At 35.6% G+C, this 19,645-nt stretch overlaps 1 protein-coding gene across 3 annotated transcripts; it reads right to left on the bottom strand.

Annotated features, from left to right (window-relative positions):
* Positions 1-6,271: 6,271 nt before the first annotated feature.
* On the bottom strand, positions 6,272-11,407 carry LOC116131633 (UV radiation resistance-associated gene protein-like). Of its 3 annotated transcripts, none has more exons than XM_031417294.1 (6): positions 11,066-11,407; positions 9,810-10,016; positions 8,935-9,115; positions 8,311-8,459; positions 7,794-8,018; positions 6,272-6,669 (listed from the first exon to the last, which is right to left on the bottom strand). In XM_031417294.1, exons 1-6 carry the CDS (start codon positions 11,264-11,266, stop codon positions 6,553-6,555), a joined length of 1,080 nt encoding a protein of 359 aa, XP_031273154.1. In that variant the 5' UTR covers positions 11,267-11,407; the 3' UTR covers positions 6,272-6,552. The 3 variants fall into 3 exon arrangements, with proteins under 3 accessions (XP_031273154.1, XP_031273155.1, XP_031273156.1); XM_031417295.1 differs by having other exon boundaries at positions 9,810-10,038; positions 11,066-11,191; XM_031417296.1 differs by having other exon boundaries at positions 9,810-10,050; positions 11,066-11,185.
* Positions 11,408-19,645: the final 8,238 nt, after the last annotated feature.

The following is a 19,645-nucleotide window of genomic DNA, read 5'->3' as shown; positions in this document are numbered from 1 at the left end:
TACACCCTTGAAAATTAAGTCAAGTCTCGACATGTTTGAAATTTAACAAACACACCTCAAATATAAATTGATGGTCGACTGGTTGGCGATGGGGACACACCAAATGAAATCTCAATTATCCCTTGAGCCCATTTCCTAGAAAATCTATCATAGATCTGGCCAAAATTAGCCGATTTTGGCAAGATCTCACCAACGCTAGCATCAACCGATTTCGGCCAAATCTCACCATTGCTAGTGTCGACAACTCTCCCCTATCACCATAAAGATACTCCCCTCAGCCTCCTGACCAAAATATATCTCACCCCACCCCCGTTCACTTTGCTAATCGATGGCAAAAGCCAGCTATTGCCACCGTCGGTTTTTTCGATTTTTAGTCGATTAACTCACTGAAAATCAGTTTCGTAGCCACCATTGCACTCACTGACACTTCCTCTTCAAAAGCCTCAGCACTCTAGTCTTCAATTGTTCATCGATCATCATCCCAAATTATAGGGTTTGGAGTGAAGAGGAAAATTGTTAACCCGACCCAATGAAGGTCTTAGGTCTCAATTCAACTGACCAGGTGAGGCCGTGTTTTAAAACACTGCCTGTCAGTACTAAATCTCCGAAACCCTCTACTAATTTAAATCACATAGTCTCTATAAACTCACGTATGTCCTAGAAAATCAAAAAATCCCACATTTTTTAATTTGGAAATCTTGATTTTTACTTCAAAACAATTGTAATCAATCCTCTTAAACGTATTAAAACAAGAAGTAATAACTCTCATCTACATTTAAAGAATTCTAACATTAATTATTTATTGACGTATGTCGTTTAAATTAAACATTTTCATATGGAACTTATTTCTCTTAGTCTTGTATTGTTTGTCCAAATGAGCTTTATTCAATTTATTGAAAGAGGAAAGCAAATAAAGAGTTAGAAAGTATTCCAAATAATGCAACTTAAATACAAAATAAATAATCCTAAATCAACTCAAAAAAAGCCTAATCCAATTAAAGAGTTAGTAAAAAAAAAATTTATTGACTACATGTTAAACTTTCTAGTATAGTTTATTTTTCCGTAATGTAGAATTCATGCAATCTAGTGATTCATGTTGGCAATTTTAATTGGTCGGATACAGGCGGTAAGAGTCACAAAAACTATGCAATTTATTGCAAGTAATAATTTTTCTATTAATAAAATCAAAAATCTATATAAACTCTTCATAAGTAACTTTCTTAAGTAACTTTCACATTCTTGAATTCTTTTATAAGTTAGTTGACAAAGTATAAGGATAATTTCACAAACTCATTATACTATGTATGTATACTTTTTTTTTTTTTTTTTTTTCGATAACTGGGGTGTCTGAACCAGCTTGCACGTACTTCAACTAATCATCGGGGTCCATTGAATACCCTACAAGCCTAAAGGACCAGGTAAGTCACAATATTATTGTGATAAGTAACCCCAAGGTATTAACTTAGGAACTCAAGGAAATGAACAAACATTCTTAACCGTCAAAACAATCCCTTGGGGTTATACACTTTTATTTTAGTAAAGTTTAAACCTTGTGAGCATTTTGACTGGGTTTCTATTCGAGAAGTAATTTGTAAATCATAATTTAAAAAGCTTTGACTTTGGCTAGTGTTACCTAAGCCCAAGTCTATACGAATCCCAATATCCAATTCAAAAAGCTTGACCCAAACTTAACCTAAAAGTATCAAAGAATATGCTAGAGACTATCTCTAGAAGGTTCCAGAATATTATTTCACAAAAAAGGTAGTAAAATAAGAATAAGATTCTATTGCTTGTAAACTTAAGCTTAGCCATCCATCTCAATAAATATGTACGTATTTGAACCGTCAGATCTACTTATAAACTTATGTATAAAGTTAGCTAGTCTTAGGTTATTTTCTTTCATTTTAAGTACTGCATTCAAATGAGAGCAATATAATAAAGTTTTTCTCTCTATCTATGTTCTTCGTGTTCTAATCTCTCTTTAAGAGTTTGTGGGTTGTGACACAAGAAAAATGGTAAATAATATTATTTTTGCTAGGTTTAGAAAATCGAAGTCATTAGGGTTTAGGAAAAACTACCTAACTAGGGATAAAAGTTTCAACAAAATCAATTGCATATAAAAATTCTATTTTGGAGAATTTATGCGAGGGCGGAAACAAGGATGGGCTTCAATTTTTTGACAAATATTAGAAATGACCTTAAAAGAAAAAAAAAATAGTATTGAAAATTTTTGTTATCTAGTATTAACAACACGTTGACGATATCGTTTGTATGTAATTTTTTTCACATGACATCATTAATTCGTCAATTGTTAATAAGTATATAGTATAATATTTTAATTTTTCATAAGTAAATTGTATTACTAACGTGTACTTTATTGGAAATAATATATTTTGTGGTTATATATTTTCAACAAATCACATGCCCATCTATGTGTTACGAGTAATATTACACCAATAACCTTCTCTCACAACCCTGATGTGGTAACTCGTAATTAGTCAGTTCATAACAAGTTTTACATAGGTTCCACTAATTAATTACAAACTGACAAATTGCAAGTTATCACGTTAGGGTTGTGAGAGAAAGTTTGTAAGAAATAATTGTTGATGTAGTATTACTCAAAATCTAAATTCTTGATTTCTTTTATTAGTTAGTTGACAAAGTATGAGGATAATTTTAGAAAGTAGAAACTCATTATATAATACTACACATATAACATTTTTATACAATATTTCTCATACAACAAGATGTGATAAAAGATAATTGATTGATTTTAGATTAAAAATAAACTTTCATCTAATCATCTTTTGTCACATCATATTGTATAGGAAATGTTGAATGTGTAATATTACTCCAAAATATATTATATGCTGTATTACAAAACAATAGTTGCCTATTTTTTCATTATTATTTTCCCCTCAGTAACATGCATCTGCCCTTATTCTTGCTAAGGCATTTGGTGATCAGATTGTTCTAGATAGGAGGATATGCCCTATTACCTGAATAGATTTTCTATAATAAATATTTGATTTTAAATGAAAGTTATTTAATTTACATTCCATGTTTATTTTTGTAAATCGATGTCGAAGGATAAAATAAAATCAAATGGAAAAATTCAACGTTTCCTTCTCGTAAATGCTATTAGTATAACAACTAATGACATTAATTAAAAAGAAAATACTTGTAAGAATTAATGAACATATTAATAGTCATTTAATCTTTTAAATTAATGATAAAAAAATAAACTGCATTCAACCTTAGTATCAAGTTTATTAGATTGCTGTATATCGATGTTTAATAAATAGTGTCCCAATTTAACTCAAAACCCGTAAGATAATGAGAGATCAATGTCACATTCATATATACGCGATAATGAAGTTCGGAAACTCAACACCCCTCAGGACTGCAAAATGATGGATCACAGTTTATCTTGCACATTTAGGCAATGCCCTAATCTTGCCTATTAGGGTTATAAGATGATGAGACCCTTAGTGTGCTGGTCTATTGTAGGAAACATAAGGTCGTGAAGTAGGGGATTTTGGTGATGTTGGCAAGAAACTTCCATGGGTTTAGGCTAGGACAAGTGACGATTGAGGGTTGGGACAGCAAAGGAATTCAGTTAGGGAGAGAGAGAGAGGGAGAGCTGGAGAACAAAAAGAGAGGGAGAGAGCAGATTAGGGGAGAGAAGAATATAGAGAAATTTGGGAGGAGCTAACCCTCGAAGTTAGCAATTAGGGAGGAGCTGGCCCTCAAAGTCCAACATTGTTTTTCCTTTCATATTTTGATTTTGTCCTTTTGGGTTGATGTGCTGGGTATATTTTGTTGTATGCTGCCATTGTTATCAGTTTGTTGAGTATCAATACACATATCTATTTTCTTCCTATTTCTTGGCTATTGGCTGTTGTTATTTTACTGTTTTGTTGAGCTTTGGGTGTGGGTTCTCATCAAATGGTATCAGAGCAGTTCGGTCATGGGATGGTTGGTACAAGAATGGAAGTTAGAATAGAAAATGTTGAGAGGGAAATGTCAAAACTTGGGAGAGATATGGGTGCTATTCTGGATGGTTTAATGGAGATGCGAGAATGGATGAGAAGAAACGATGAAGAAGACGAGAGAAGAAGAGGCAGAGAAATTTCGTTGAAAAGATAGAGGTCGAGAGAAAACGAACAGGGACGAAATATGGGGCACCGAGCTGAAGGAGAAAACTCGAACACTGGTGGGCTAGGTTGGAACGATTTGGGTGGCCGGAAACTAGAGCTTCCCATTTTTTCCGACGAGGATCCTCACAGGTAGATATTCCAAGCCGAACAATATTTTTTAGTCAATGGAATCACTGAACCAGATCGTCTCGCAGTAGCGACCATGTGTACGGACGACGACGCCATAAATTGGTATCAATGGATGAAAATTCGAGCTCCGATAACTTCTTGGGCAACCTTTAAATTGTCGTTGCTTCACCATTTCAGTGGGTCACATGAGGGAAGTCCATACGAAGCACTGATGGGAATCCGATTGCTAGGCACAGTGGAGGAATATCGTCAGAGGTTTGAAGTGATCTCTGCTCCTTTGGTTGAAGTGAAAGAGTAAGTTTTAATGGTTGCCCTTCTTAATGGGTTGAAGTCAAAAATTCAGGCCGAAATCAGGTTAGCCTAACTTGATAATTTAGTTCACTTATTAGATTTGGCCCAACAAATAGAGAAGAAAAATTAGGCCTTGGAGGACTTAAAATTTGGGCTAGACAAACATGGGAAAACATTTATAACTGGGCATGGGCATGGACAAACTGAAATTGGGCCTGGGAGAGGACATGGGCTAGCAGACTTGGGGCTTGGGCAAGGAACCGGGTCAGAGGAATTCAGGTCAAGGGTCCAATTCCCTTATAACAAAAACAAATCGCACGACTCTAAATCTTCCCTTCTCCCCGAAAGTCCAAAATATCCAGCCAACCTAACGCCAGCACACCGATCTTAGGAGGAGGTGCATTCTAATTCCATGCCAACCGCCGATTGTCGAAGCACAAGCTTGGAAGCACTTTGAACAATCGATTCCAACATCCCTCAACTGCGAACAACCCCTTTCCGATTAATGACAGAAGTGGAGGAAGAATTTAGTAAGGAAGAAGAGGGCGATGAAGGAATGGAGAAGCGGGATGGTGTCTAGTAAACAATTTCCCTATTCCCACCTTGAGGACAAGGCGGTATTGCTTGGGGAGGGTAATGATGAGACTAGGAAACATAAGGTTGTGAAGTATGNAAGAAAAATTGGGCCTTGGAGGACTTAAAATTTGGGCTAGACAAACATGGGAAAACAATTATAATTGGGCATGGGCATGGACAAACTGAAATTGGACTTGGGAGAGGACATGGGCTAGCAGACTTGGGGCTTGGGCAAGGAATCGGGTCAGAGGAATTCGGGTCAAGGGTCCAATTCCCTTATAACAAAAACAAATCGCACGACTCTAAATCTTCCCTTCTCCCCGAAAGTCCAAAATATCCAGCCAACCTAACGCCGACACGCCGATCTTAGGAGGAGGTGCATTCTAATTCCATGCCAACCGCCGGTTGCCGGAGCACAAGCTTGGAAGCACTTTGAACAATAGATTCCAACATCCCTCAAGTACGAACAACCCCTTTCCAATGAATGACAGAAGTGGAGAAAGAATTTAGTAAGGAAGAAGGGGGCGATGAAGGAATGGAGGAGCAGGATGATGTCGAGTAAACAATTTCCCTATTCCCACCTTGAGGACAAGGTGGTATTGCTTGGGGAGGGTAATGATGAGACCCTTAGTGTGCTAGTCTATTGTAGGAAACATAAGGTTGTGAAGTATGGGATTTTGGTGATGTTGGCAAGAAACTTCCATGGGTTTAGGTTAGGACAGGTAGCGATTGAGAGTTGGGACAGCAAAGGAATTTAGTTAGGGGGAGAGAGAGAGAGAGAAGATAAAAAGAGAAAGAGAGGGAAAAAAGAATATAGGGAAATTTGAGAAGAGCTAACCCTCGAAGTTAGCAATTACAGAGGAGCTAGCCCTCAAAGTCTAACATTGTTTTTCCTTTCATATTTTGATTTTGTCCTTTAAGGTTGATGCATAGGGTACATTTTGCTGTGTGCTGCCATTGTTATCAGTTGGTTAAGTATCAATATACATATCTATTTTCTTCCTATTTCTTGACTGTTATTATTTTACTGTTTTGTTGAGTTTTGAGAGTGGGTCTCAGCATAAGATCAAGCTAGTTTCAAATTCAGTGAATTCAACAAAGATGGGGCATTTATGTGTGTTAAACAAAATAATAAATAAGTAAAAATATTTCAGAGTACTTGTACACCCCAATCTGCCGGCCATGAATTAAAATTTCGACAGAAATTTTCAAACATGTGATTCACAAGACTTAACCTTTGGTAGTAAATCCAAACAATATACTCTAGAGAAAGAATTGAGAATGAGAAATATTTGCTGTACTAAATGGTGCTCATGAAAAATTTGCACCCGTGTAAGAATACAAGTAAACATTTACAGAGAGGTTCCTAACTTACAGTCAATACCAGTTGACCGTATCATGTATCTATATATTCTGCAGACTGTATGGTCCTTAAAAGCTCCTTCAAATTAGCCAGAACGTGGCGTGGTCCTAAACTCTTCACACCAATGAAATTCAATAGCTGCTCTACATCCTGGAATCATAAACAGATATCGTAAGGTTATACTAAGAAGCAGATGAATCCTAATATTCCAGTTATCCAAAGAAACTTTAACAAGTAGAAGACCATACCTCAGAAAATATCAACCAAAGCCAATGATGAATAATTCAATGAGAAATTTGCAAATAAAACTACAATTATATCAATATGATGAGCTAGCATCTTCTCTCAGCCCCAAATCTTGGGGGGATGGAAATATTTTTCTCTTTCCAAAATATATGTAACAGAGACAGATGCAAAGGCTGCTGATGAACCACTAAGACTAATTTGTAAAACTTATTATTCAGGTAAGTTATCCAGCTTTGGCAGTTAGAATCGAGATTAAGAAGCAAAATCAGCAAGCATGTGAGAAATTATAAATACCCTAGCCTATCCACAAGTCAGGTTACCGTTTATGTCACCCTTTTCCTGTTCTCACTAGGAAAGTTGAAGAGTCAACATGGGCAATAGAAAATTCCATGAAAAGAGTTTTTGTTAGGTACACTGCTGCTTCTTCCTCAATAAACTCTTTTAAAATAATCATCAGACTCCACAAGGCCCAGCAAAGCAAAATCACAAGAATTGCAAAAGAACTCAGACAGGACATAGATTTATACATATTTTACCTCATATTACCATTGTTTCTATACTTACTAAAAATTTCTCACTGAAAAAATTCATCACATAACCAAATCGCAAACAAGTACATCATCAAGCTAGTATCAAAATTCATCTTTAAATAACCACTAAAAGAGCTGCATGTCTGATGACAGCAGTAAAAGTGTACATGAATTAAAATCCAAATTCCAAAAAAGTTTAGCTGTTTTCAGTTATATAACAGCTCATATCTTAGAACTAGAAAACCAAAAACGTACATATACACAATGCAATAATTTTGTAACCATATATACTACATTTTCTCTATCACTAGCTTCTGCAGATTTTTTCACCGTTTTTCCTAATTTTCCCTTTTTTTTTTTTTTCTTTTTTCTTGGGGAAACCTGAAAGCTTTACTATAGCTATCTTGAAAGTACTAAACTGAGCACAGAAAACAACAATTTTCAAGCACAACTTCATGCGCAAAATTGAACCGAAGATAATATACAAAGAAAAAATACCTTATTTAACAAGAATACAGCATAAGCTGCTCTTGTAGTGTCTTGACCATCTAAAAAGAGAGGAAATTCTACAGGCTTTGTATTTGTGGACAGTGTGCTCAATGACAAATCAGATGATGAAGGCTCTATCGAAGGTGCATAATCATTTATGTATGAGCGGGAACCACCCAAGCGCAAAGGATAACGCAGTGGAACTTGTAAATAAGAAGCTGTAAGTGAAACAACCTGCAAGAAAACCAAGAAAGTTGAGTTTAATTAAATGGTTCAACAGCCAGCAGAACAAACAATAGAAAGAGCTGACTGGACTCACTCTCAACAACATGAAAAACAAAATAATATAATATAATATATTTTAACATAAATGGATGAAACATTTAATATAATCTTTGTTTAAAATAACTAAAAGAGCAAACATATCCAGATATGCATCACCATTAGAACTGTATATGGGTACACCTGACAAAGACAACAAAATACCAGACAATAACTTTCTGTTGAGCAAAGAGAAAGAACAGACATGTGCAATATATCCCAAGGCAGTTGCAGACCTCTGAACCTCCTTCTTATCACTAAAAAGACTCATCTTTGTAAAAGGAAGCATAGTCAAATGCAGGCCTAAGATTGTTAGGGATCCTGGATTAACAGGTTTAGATCCGGCAGCATTCCCTGATAGAACCAAATATAAAAAATGAGTAAGAAAGCACTAACTCTTAGTCCCAATTCAAAATGGTGAGGCAGCAGAGATGAAAAAAAGCTGTTTATCAGTAGCAAAATGCATGCCTAGATAGAGTATTTTGAGATATCTCAAATCAATACAACATATATATATATATATATAAAAACATGTTATCGGAATCTTAAAAAAAATTCTAAAGCATTTAGAAAATCAGAAGAAATCTTAATTTCATAAAGAAATATCAATTTTGAACTGGGTAGGAAACGTAATTAAAATCTATGTATGCTGAAAACTAATTTACATGGCATGCAAACATAACAGGTGTATCAAAAATAGAAAAAAATAAGTGCAGTAACTTTTCAGATATTGGTTTTCTTGCTTCTATTACTTCAGGCATCAAGCCTATAAAAACGAAGACAGCTGAAAATTAAGGCATCAATTTATACATATCAACTGTCAAATCACCTGATCTACTACCACTTGGAAATGATTCAAGTTCTTGCTCTTGTTTTGGTCCAACCAAGATCTTTACGGGATAGAGCAAAGATACTTGTTGAATCATAAATTGTTGTCTCAATCGTAACTTCTTATTCAAATTTTGGAGATGACCATAACCCGTTTCTCCAGAAAGTAACTTATTCGATTCCTGCAATAAAAGCATGGCCAAACCTTCAATACCGCCCATGTCTGTCTAGTTACACTATTTTCAAACTGGAACATTAAGACAATATCCATAGACTTTATCATACTCATATGAAGATACTATATTGTAGCCTAGACATGAAAAAGAAAATAGAAAATATATAGCAAACAGCTCACTATATAACAAAGTGACAACCACAATATAAATTATTTTCCACACACAAATATCATATTGTCCAACTCAAAATTATAAAATATGAGTTAACGCTTGATACTTCATTTATCGGAAAAGTTACATGTAGGTCTCATCTCCATTATTCCCAGAAGAATCTCTGATGATCTAATTGCTAGCATCTGCATGTTTTTCAAATCATAATCAAAGCTGCAATGGCTGTCTTACAGCAGGAAACTTACAAATTCGATAATTTTATCTCCCAATTCACTTAACAAACTTACCTCACCAAGGGAATGTTTTCACCTAAAAGTTCCAAATATTAAAAATTTAATAACCTTTGATAGACATAACTTACCACAGATGATCCACTGTAAGTGTTGGATTCACATCTTTTTTAAATCAATATAATCGATTATAATGTTCTTAAGACTTTTTGTGACTACACGCACATATAAGATTTGACATAATATCATGAGATTCCCGTATTAATTTGGTATCTAAACAAATCATCAATTAAGATTACCTGCAATCGCCTCCTAGCGACAGAAAGAGCTGTCCCAGCCACTAATAGAGATCTAACTTCCATACCAAGTCTTTCCTCCTGCTTTTTAGCGTCCTCCTCAGCAACCTTAGAACGCATTGACATTTTTTCTATCACAACTCTTCTAGCCTCCAGTTTCTCCTGCATCTCCTCAAGCTCATTTGCTCGGTCCAATGACTCAGCCTTAATCTGCCCAGCACATTGCCACCCGCTAATCCGCGGGCTAATCAATTAAGGGTCAAGAAATCCAACAAATAAGATATAAGACATAGTAGGCATAGAATGTCAAACTAAAAAGGACACCAGGACTTATGGTTACCAATTGCGAAGAACTCCTCACAGTTATGTCCTCATCATTTTGTATGTACAATGCAAGTGATAATTTAACAAACAAACAAGTAATAATATTTCATTTGGCCAATAAACACAGCCAAAACACTTCCAAATTAAATTCCACGAATATACGCTAAACTCACATCACAGACAATTTCTCAAACATTCAGACATTCTTCTTTACAACTGATAATAATACCAAAATGACCATATACACTATACTGAAGATGACACAAAAACATATCCAACTAACCAATGATTCTCTGAGGAATTCAACCTATAAAAACTAACAGGCCGCAATAACTTTAAGGCACTACCTCAAACAAACTCTTAAGCCTTTATTCAGTAGCCAAAAAAGAAAAAAAACAATACAACTAGTGGTTTTCCTCCATTATCTAAGCAACCAAACAGAGCGTCAAACTTCAGCCCCCAAAAAATTACACCAGCATCACCAGTATATTAATCCACAATACCCCATCTCAACTGAACATGACACAGCTAACTACACGATCAACTTAACGTATGAATTAAATATTGGGGATACCTCAATAGCGGGATTTTCACCTTTGCCAGAACCAGTAAATTAACATCACATTTGCAGTATCAAAATAAAATTAGATAAGACACATGAATCAAATGACAACGTAATTTAAACAATTTAAAAATCATGAACGAATGTCACTATGCTCGCAGCAAAGCAACCGCTCAGTAATAGAAAGCTCCCTGTTATAATACCTGACCGATGAACTGAAACCCCATCTCAACTGAAATTGATACTAGGAATGCTACGATACCGGGATATGTGAAGCATTACACAACACAAATTTTCTAACTAAAAAGAAATGACTGACGAATTAAATCAAAAGCATTAAAATTTAAAAAAAGAAAAAAAAAAAAAACCACACCTGAATAATAGAGTTGAGCTTGTCTTGAAGAGATTGCTTTTTGTCCTTAGCTTGTTGGAGAGCTGAGGACAGACTCCACAATCGGGCGAGTTCTTGCTCGAAATCTTCCCATTCGATGACTTTGACCTTCTCTGAATCGACAACTTTCGCTGCTGAAGAAGAAGGAGAGAGAGGAGACGGCTGTTGTTGTTGTTGGTCCATGACGAATCGAAGAAGAGCAAGAGTTCAAGAGCAGATCATGGGCCGACCTCATCGTCCTAAACTCAACGCCGACTTGACGTTCCGTTCATGGAGTGATTCTTTGTTTTCTGTTTGGTTTAAAATAAATATTCTCGGGGAAATGGGTTTGGCAAGGAAAGAAAATTGAAAATTTGGGGATTTTATTTGTTGGTTGGAGTCCACGCTGGAGAAAGAACGAAACGGGACAGGACGTGGAAAGTTTGTTGTTAACGTCGTTATGACGGGAGATTGGTTGTTATTTGCTAGGTAAGGTTTGTTCTTCATGCTTTGTAGTTTGTACATCATTAATCACATTAAACTCTATAATGAGGAAGATCATACGAAGCACTGAGGGAATCCGATTGCTAGGCACAGTGGAGGAATATCGTCAGAGGTTTGAAGTGATCTCTGCTCCTTTGGTTGAAGGAAAGAGAAGTTTTAATGGTTGCCCTTTTAATGGGTTGAAATCAAAAATTCGGCCAAATCAGGTTAGCCAACTGATAATTTAGTTCACTTATTAGATTTGGCCCAACAAATAGAGAAGAAAAATTGGCCTTGGAGGACTTAAAATTTGGGCTAGACAAACAGGGAAACAATTATAATGGGCATGGCATGGACAAACTGAAATTGGGCTGGAGAGGACATGGGCTAGCAGACTTGGGGCTTGGGCAAGGAACGGGTCAGAGGAATTTGGTCAAGGGTCCAATTCCCTTATAACAAAACAAATCGCAGACTCTAAATCTTCCTTCTCCCGAAAGTCCAAAATATCCAGCCAACCTAACGCCAGCAACCGATCTTAGGAGGAGGTGCATTCTAATTCCATGCCAACGCCCTTGCGAAGCACAAGCTGGAAGCACTTGAACAATCGATTCCAACATCCCTCAACTGACGAACAACCCCTTTCCGATTAATGACAGAAGTGGGAAGATTTAGTAAGGAGAGAGGGCGATGAAGGAATGAGAAGCGGATGGTGTAGTAAACAATTTCCCTATTCCCACCTTGAGGACAAGGTGGTATTGCTTGGGGAGGGTAATGATGAGACTGGAAAACATAAGGTTGTGAAGTATGGGATTTTGGTGTGTTGGCAAGAAACTTCCATGGGTTTAGGTAAGACAGGTGCGATTGAGAGTTGGGACACAAAGGAATTTAGTTAGAGAGAGAGAGAGAGAGAGAGAGAGTGGAGATAAAAAGAGAAGAGAGAGCAGATATGAGAGAAAAGAATATAGGGAAATTGAGGAGCTAACTTCAAGTTAGCAATTATGGCCCTCAAAGTCCAGCATTGTTTTTCTTTATATTGATTTGTTTTTCCTTTCATATTTTGATTTTGTCCTTTAGGGTGTGCATTAGGTAATTTTGTTGCGTGCTCCATTGTTATCAGTTTGTAAGTATCAATACCATATCTATTTTTCTTCATATTCTTGGCTGTTATATTTTACTGTTTTGTTGAGTTTTGAGAGTGGTCTCAGCATAAGATCAAGCTAGTTTCAATCGTGAAATCAACAAAGATGGGGCATTTATGTGTGTTAAAAAAATAATAAATAAGTAAAAATATTTAGAGTACTTGTACACCCCAATCTGCCGCCATGAATTAAAATTTCGACAGAAATTTTCAAACATGTGATTCACAAGACTTAACATTTGGTAGCAAATCCAAACAATATACTCTAGAGAAAGAATTGAGAATGAGAAATATTGCTGTACTAAATGGTGCTCATGAAAAATTTGCACCCGTGTAAGAATACAAGTAAACATTTACAGAGAGGTTCCAACTTACAGTCAATACCAGTTGACCGTATCATGTATTATATTCTGCAGACGTAGGTCCTTAAAGCTCCTTCAAATTAGCCAGAACGTGGCGTGGTCCTAAACTCTTCACACCAATGAAATTCAATAGCTGCTCTACATCCTGGATCATAAACAGATATCTAAGGTATACTAAGAAGCAGATGAATCCTAATATTCCAGTTATCCAAAGAAACTTAACAGTAGAAGACCTACCTCAGAAAATATCAACCAAAGCCAATGATGAATAATTCAATGAGAAATTTGCAAATAAAACTACAATTATATGAATATGATGAGCTAGCATTTCTCTCAGCCCCAAATCTGGGGGGATGGAAATATTTTCTCTTTCCAAAATATATGTAACAGAGACAGATGCAAAGGCTGCTGAGAACCACTAAGACTAATTTGTAAAACTTATTATTCAGGTAAGTTATCCAGCTTTGGCAGTTAGAATCGAGATTAAGAAGCAAAATCAGCAAGCATGTGAGAAATTATAAATACCCTAGCCTATCCACAAGTCAGGTTACCGTTTATGTCACCCTTTTCCTGTTCTCACTAGGAAAGTTGAAGAGTCAACATGGGCAATAGAAATTCCATGAAAAGAATTTTTGTTAGGTACACTGCTGCTTCTTCCTCAATAAACTCTTTTAAATAATCATCAGACTCCACAAGGCCCAGCAAAGCAAAATCACAAGAATTGCAAAAGAACTCAGACAGGACATAGATTTATACATATTTACTCATATTACCATTGTTTCTATACTTACTAAAAATTTCTCACTGAAAAAATTCATCACATAACCAAATCGCAACAAGTACTCATCAAGCTAGTATCAAAATTCATCTAAATAACCACTAAGAGCTGCATGTCTGATGACAGCAGTAAAAGTGTACATGAATTAAAATCAAATTCCAAAAAGTTAGCTGTTTTCAGTTATATAACAGCTCATATCTTAGAACTAGAACCAAAACGTACATATACACAATGCAATAATTTTGTAACATATATACTACATTTTCTCTATCACTAGCTTCTGCAGATTTTTTCACCGTTTTTCCTAATTTTCCTTTTTTTTTTTTTCTTTTTTCTTTGGGGAACACTGAAAGCTTTACTATAGCTATCTTGAAAGTACTAAACTGAGCACAGAAAACAACAATTTTCAAGCACAACTTCATGGCAAAATTGAACCGAAGATAATATACAAAGAAAAAATACCTTATTTAACAAGAATACAGCATAAGCTGCTCTTGTAGTGTCTTGACCATCTAAAAAGAGAGGAAATTTACAGGCTTTGTATTTGTGGACAGTGTGCTCAATGACAAATCGATGATGAAGGCTCTATCGAGGTGCATAATCATTTATGTATGAGTGGGAACCACCCAAGCGCAAAGGATACGCAGTGAACTTTAATAAGAAGCTGAAGTGAAACAACCTGCAAGAAAACCAAGAAAGTTGAGTTTAATTAAATGGTTCAACAGCCAGCAGAAAAACAATAGATAGAAGAGCTGACTGGACTCACCTCAACAACATGAAAAACAAAATAATATAATATAATATATTTTAACATAAATGGATGAAACATTTATATAATCTTTGTTAAAATAACTAAAGAGCAAACATATCAGTATGCATCACCATTAGAACTGTAATGGGTACACCTACAAAAGACAACAAAATACCAGACAATAACTTTCTGTTGAGCAAAGAGAAAGAACAGACATGTGCAATATATCCCAAGGTAGTTGCAGACCTCTGAACCTCCTTCTTATCATCAAAAGACTCATCTTTGTAAAGGAAGCATAGTCAAATGCAGGCCTGAGATTGTTAGGGATCCTGGATTAACAGGTTTAGATCCGGCAGCATTCCCTGATAGAACCAAATATAAAAATGAGTAAGAAAGCACTAACTCTTAGTCCCAATTCAAATGGTGAGGCAGCAGAGATGAAAAAAAGCTGTTTATCAGTAGCAAAATGCATGCCTAGATAGAGTATTTTGAGATATCTCAAATCATACAACATAATATATATATATATATATATATATATATATATATATATATATATATTATAGAACAATAGATAAAAATGAGTGAAAGCACTAACTCTTAGTCCAATTCAAAATGGTGAGGCAGCAGAGATAAAAAAGCTTTATCAGTAGCAAAATGATGCCTAGTGAGTATTTTGAGATATCCAAATCAATACAACATATATATATATATATAAACATGTTATGGAATCTTAAAAAAAATTCTAAAGCATTTAGAAATCAGAAGAAATCTTAATTCATAAAGAAATATCAATTTTGAACTGGGTAGGAAACGTAATTAAATCTATGTATGCTGAAAACAATACATGATGCAACATAACAGGTGTATCAAAATAGAAAAAAATAAGTGCAGTAACTTTTCAGATATTGGTTTTCTTGCTTCTATACTTCAGGCATCAAGCTAAAAAACGAAGACAGCTGAAAATTAAGGCATATTTATACATATCACATGTCAAATCACCTGATCTACTACCACTTGGAAATGATTCAAGTTCTTGCTCTTGTTTGGTCCAACCAAGATCTTTACGGGATAGAGCAAAGATACGTTGATAATAAATTGTTGTCTCAATCGTAACTTCTTATTCAAATTTGGAGATGACCATAACCCTTTCTCCAGAAAGTAACTTATTCGATTCCTTTAAGAGTTTGTGGGTTGTGACACAAGAAAAATGGTAAATAATATTATTTTTGCTAGGTTTAGAAAATCGAAGTCATTAGGGTTTAGGAAAAACTACCTAACTAGGGATAAAAGTTTCAACAAAATCAATTGCATATAAAAATTCTATTTTGGAGAATTTATGCGAGGGCGGAAACAAGGATGGGCTTCAATTTTTTGACAAATATTAGAAATGACCTAAAAAGAAAAAAAAAAAATAGTATTGAAAATTTTTGTTATCTAGTATTAACAACACGTTGACGATATCGTTTGTATGTAATTTTTTTCACATGACATCATTAATTCGTCAATTTTTAATAAGTATATAGTATAATATTTTAATTTTTCATAAGTAAATTGTATTACTAACGTGTACTTTATTGGAAATAATATATTTTGTGGTTATATATTTTCAACAAATCACATGCCCATCTATGTGTTACGAGTAATATTACACCAATAACCTTCTCTCACAACCCTGATGTGGTAACTCGTAATTAGTCAGTTCATAACAAGTTTTACATAGGTTCCACTAATTAATTACAAACTGACAAATTGCAAGTTATCACGTTAGGATTGTGAGAGAAAGTTTGTAAGAAATGATTGTTGATGTAGTATTACTCAAAATCTAAATTCTTGATTTCTTTTATTAGTTAGTTGACAAAGTATGAGGATAATTTTAGAAAGTAGAAACTCATTATATAATACTACACATATAACATTTTTATACAATATTTCTCATACAACAAGATGTGATAAAAGATAATTGATTGATTTTAGATTAAAAATAAACTTTCATCTAATCATCTTTTGTCACATCATATTGTATAGGAAATGTTGAATGTGTAATATTACTCCAAAATATATTATATGCTGTATTACAAAACAATAGTTGCCTATTTTTTCATTATTATTTTCCCCTCAGTAACATGCATCTGCCCTTATGCTTGCTGAGGCGTTTGGTGATCAGATTGTTCTAGATGGGAGGATATGCCCTATTACCTGAATAGATTTTCTATAATAAATATTTTATTTTAAATGAAAATTATTTAATTTACATTCCATGTTTATTTTTGTAAATCAATGTCGAAGGATAAAATAAAATCAAATGGAAAAATTCAACGTTTCCTTCTCGTAAATGCTATTAGTATAACAACTAATGACATTAATTAAAAAGAAAATACTCGTAAGAATTAATGAACATATTAATAGTCATTTAATCTTTTAAATTAATGATACAAAAATAAACTGCATTCAACTTTCCTATCAAGTTTATTAGATTGCTCCATATCGATGTTTAATAAATAGTGTCCCAATTTAACTCAAAACCCGTAAGATTATGAGAGATCAATGTCACATTCATATATACGCGATAATGAAGTTCGGAAACTCAACACCCCTCAGGACTGCAAAATGATGGATCACAGTTTATCTTGCACATTTAGGCAATGCCCTAATCTTGCCTATTAGGGTTATAAGATGATGAGACCCTTAGTGTGCTGGTCTATTGTAGGAAACATAAGGTCGTGAAGTAGGGGATTTTGGTGATGTTGGCAAGAAACTTCCATGGGTTTAGGCTAGGACAAGTGACGATTGAGGGTTGGGACAGCAAAGGAATTCAGTTAGGGAGAGAGAGAGAGGGAGAGCTGGAGAACAAAAAGAGAGGGAGAGAGCAGATTAGGGGAGAGAAGAATATAGAGAAATTTGGGAGGAGCTAACCCTCGAAGTTAGCAATTAGGGAGGAGCTGGCCCTCAAAGTCCAACATTGTTTTTCCTTTCATATTTTGATTTTGTCCTTTTGGGTTGATGTGCTGGGTATATTTTGTTGTATGCTGCCATTGTTATCAGTTTGTTGAGTATCAATACACATATCTATTTTCTTCCTATTTCTTGGCTATTGGCTGTTGTTATTTTACTGTTTTGTTGAGCTTTGGGTGTGGGTTCTCATCAAATGGTATCAGAGCAGTTCGGTCATGGGATGGTTGGTACAAGAATGGAAGTTAGAATAGAAAATGTTGAGAGGGAAATGTCAAAACTTGGGAGAGATATGGGTGCTATTCTGGATGGTTTAATGGAGATGCGAGAATGGATGAGAAGAAACGATGAAGAAGACGAGAGAAGAAGAGGCAGAGAAATTTCGTTGAAAAGATAGAGGTCGAGAGAAAACGAACAGGGACGAAATATGGGGCACCGAGCTGAAGGAGAAAACTCGAACACTGGTGGGCTAGGTTGGAACGATTTGGGTGGCCGGAAACTAGAGCTTCCCATTTTTTCCGACGAGGATCCTCACAGGTAGATATTCCAAGCCGAACAATATTTTTTAGTCAATGGAATCACTGAACCAGATCGTCTCGCAGTAGCGACCATGTGTACGGACGACGACGCCATAAATTGGTATCAATGGATGAAAATTCGAGCTCCGATAACTTCTTGGGCAACCTTTAAATTGTCGTTGCTTCACCATTTCAGTGGGTCACATGAGGGAAGTCCATACGAAGCACTGATGGGAATCCGATTGCTAGGCACAGTGGAGGAATATCGTCAGAGGTTTGAAGTGATCTCTGCTCCTTTGGTTGAAGTGAAAGAGTAAGTTTTAATGGTTGCCCTTCTTAATGGGTTGAAGTCAAAAATTCAGGCCGAAATCAGGTTAGCCTAACTTGATAATTTAGTTCACTTATTAGATTTGGCCCAACAAATAGAGAAGAAAAATTAGGCCTTGGAGGACTTAAAATTTGGGCTAGACAAACATGGGAAAACATTTATAACTGGGCATGGGCATGGACAAACTGAAATTGGGCCTGGGAGAGGACATGGGCTAGCAGACTTGGGGCTTGGGCAAGGAACCGGGTCAGAGGAATTCTGGTCAAGGGTCCAATTCCCTTATAACAAAAACAAATCGCACGACTCTAAATCTTCCCTTCTCCCCGAAAGTCCAAAATATCCAGCCAACCTAACGCCAGCACACCGATCTTAGGAGGAGGTGCATTCTAATTCCATGCCAACCGCCGATTGTCGAAGCACAAGCTTGGAAGCACTTTGAACAATCGATTCCAACATCCCTCAACTGCGAACAACCCCTTTCCGATTAATGACAGAAGTGGAGGAAGAATTTAGTAAGGAAGAAGAGGGCGATGAAGGAATGGAGAAGCGGGATGGTGTCTAGTAAACAATTTCCCTATTCCCACCTTGAGGACAAGGCGGTATTGCTTGGGGAGGGTAATGATGAGACTAGGAAACATAAGGTTGTGAAGTATGGGATTTTGGTGATGTTGGCAAGAAACTTCCATGGGTTTAGGCTAAGACAGGTGGCGATTGAGAGTTGGGACAACAAAGGAATTTAGTTAGAGAGAGAGAGAGAGAGAGAGAGAGAGTTGGAGGATAAAAAGAGAAGGAGAGAGCAGATTATGAGAGAAAAGAATATAGGGAAATTTGGGAGGAGCTAACCTTCAAAGTTAGCAATTATGGCCCTCAAAGTCCAGCATTGTTTTTCCTTTCATATTTTGATTTGTTTTTCCTTTCATATTTTGATTTTGTCCTTTAGGGCTGTTGCATTAGGTATATTTTGTTGCGTGCTGCCATTGTTATCAGTTTGTTAAGTATCAATACGCATATCTATTTTCTTCATATTTCTTGGCTGTTATTATTTTACTGTTTTGTTGAGTTTTGAGAGTGGTTCTCAGCATAAGATCAAGCTAGTTTCGAATTCAGTGAAATCAACAAAGATGGGGCATTTATGTGTGTTAAATAAAATAATAAATAAGTAAAAATATTTCAGAGTACTTGTACACCCCAATCTGCCTGCCATGAATTAAAATTTCGACAGAAATTTTCAAACATGTGATTCACAAGACTTAACATTTGGTAGCAAATCCAA

Source organism: Pistacia vera, unplaced genomic scaffold (genome assembly GCF_008641045.1).
Source record: "Pistacia vera cultivar Batoury unplaced genomic scaffold, PisVer_v2 Contig235, whole genome shotgun sequence".
Lineage (NCBI taxonomy): Eukaryota > Viridiplantae > Streptophyta > Magnoliopsida > Sapindales > Anacardiaceae > Pistacia > Pistacia vera.
This window is presented reverse-complemented; position numbering and strand designations above follow the sequence as displayed.

Coding starts and splice junctions, on each gene's coding strand:
- LOC116131633 (XM_031417294.1), bottom strand. CDS start 11,266: ATGGACCAACAACAACAACAGCCGTCTCCTCTCTCTCCTTCTTCTTCA. Junction 8,019..8,310: donor CCTTGGGATATATTGCACAT/GTCTGTTCTTTC, acceptor GTTTTCTTGCAG/GTTGTTTCACTTACAGCTTC. Junction 6,670..7,793: donor CTGTATTCTTGTTAAATAAG/GTATTTTTTCTT, acceptor TTATGATTCCAG/GATGTAGAGCAGCTATTGAA.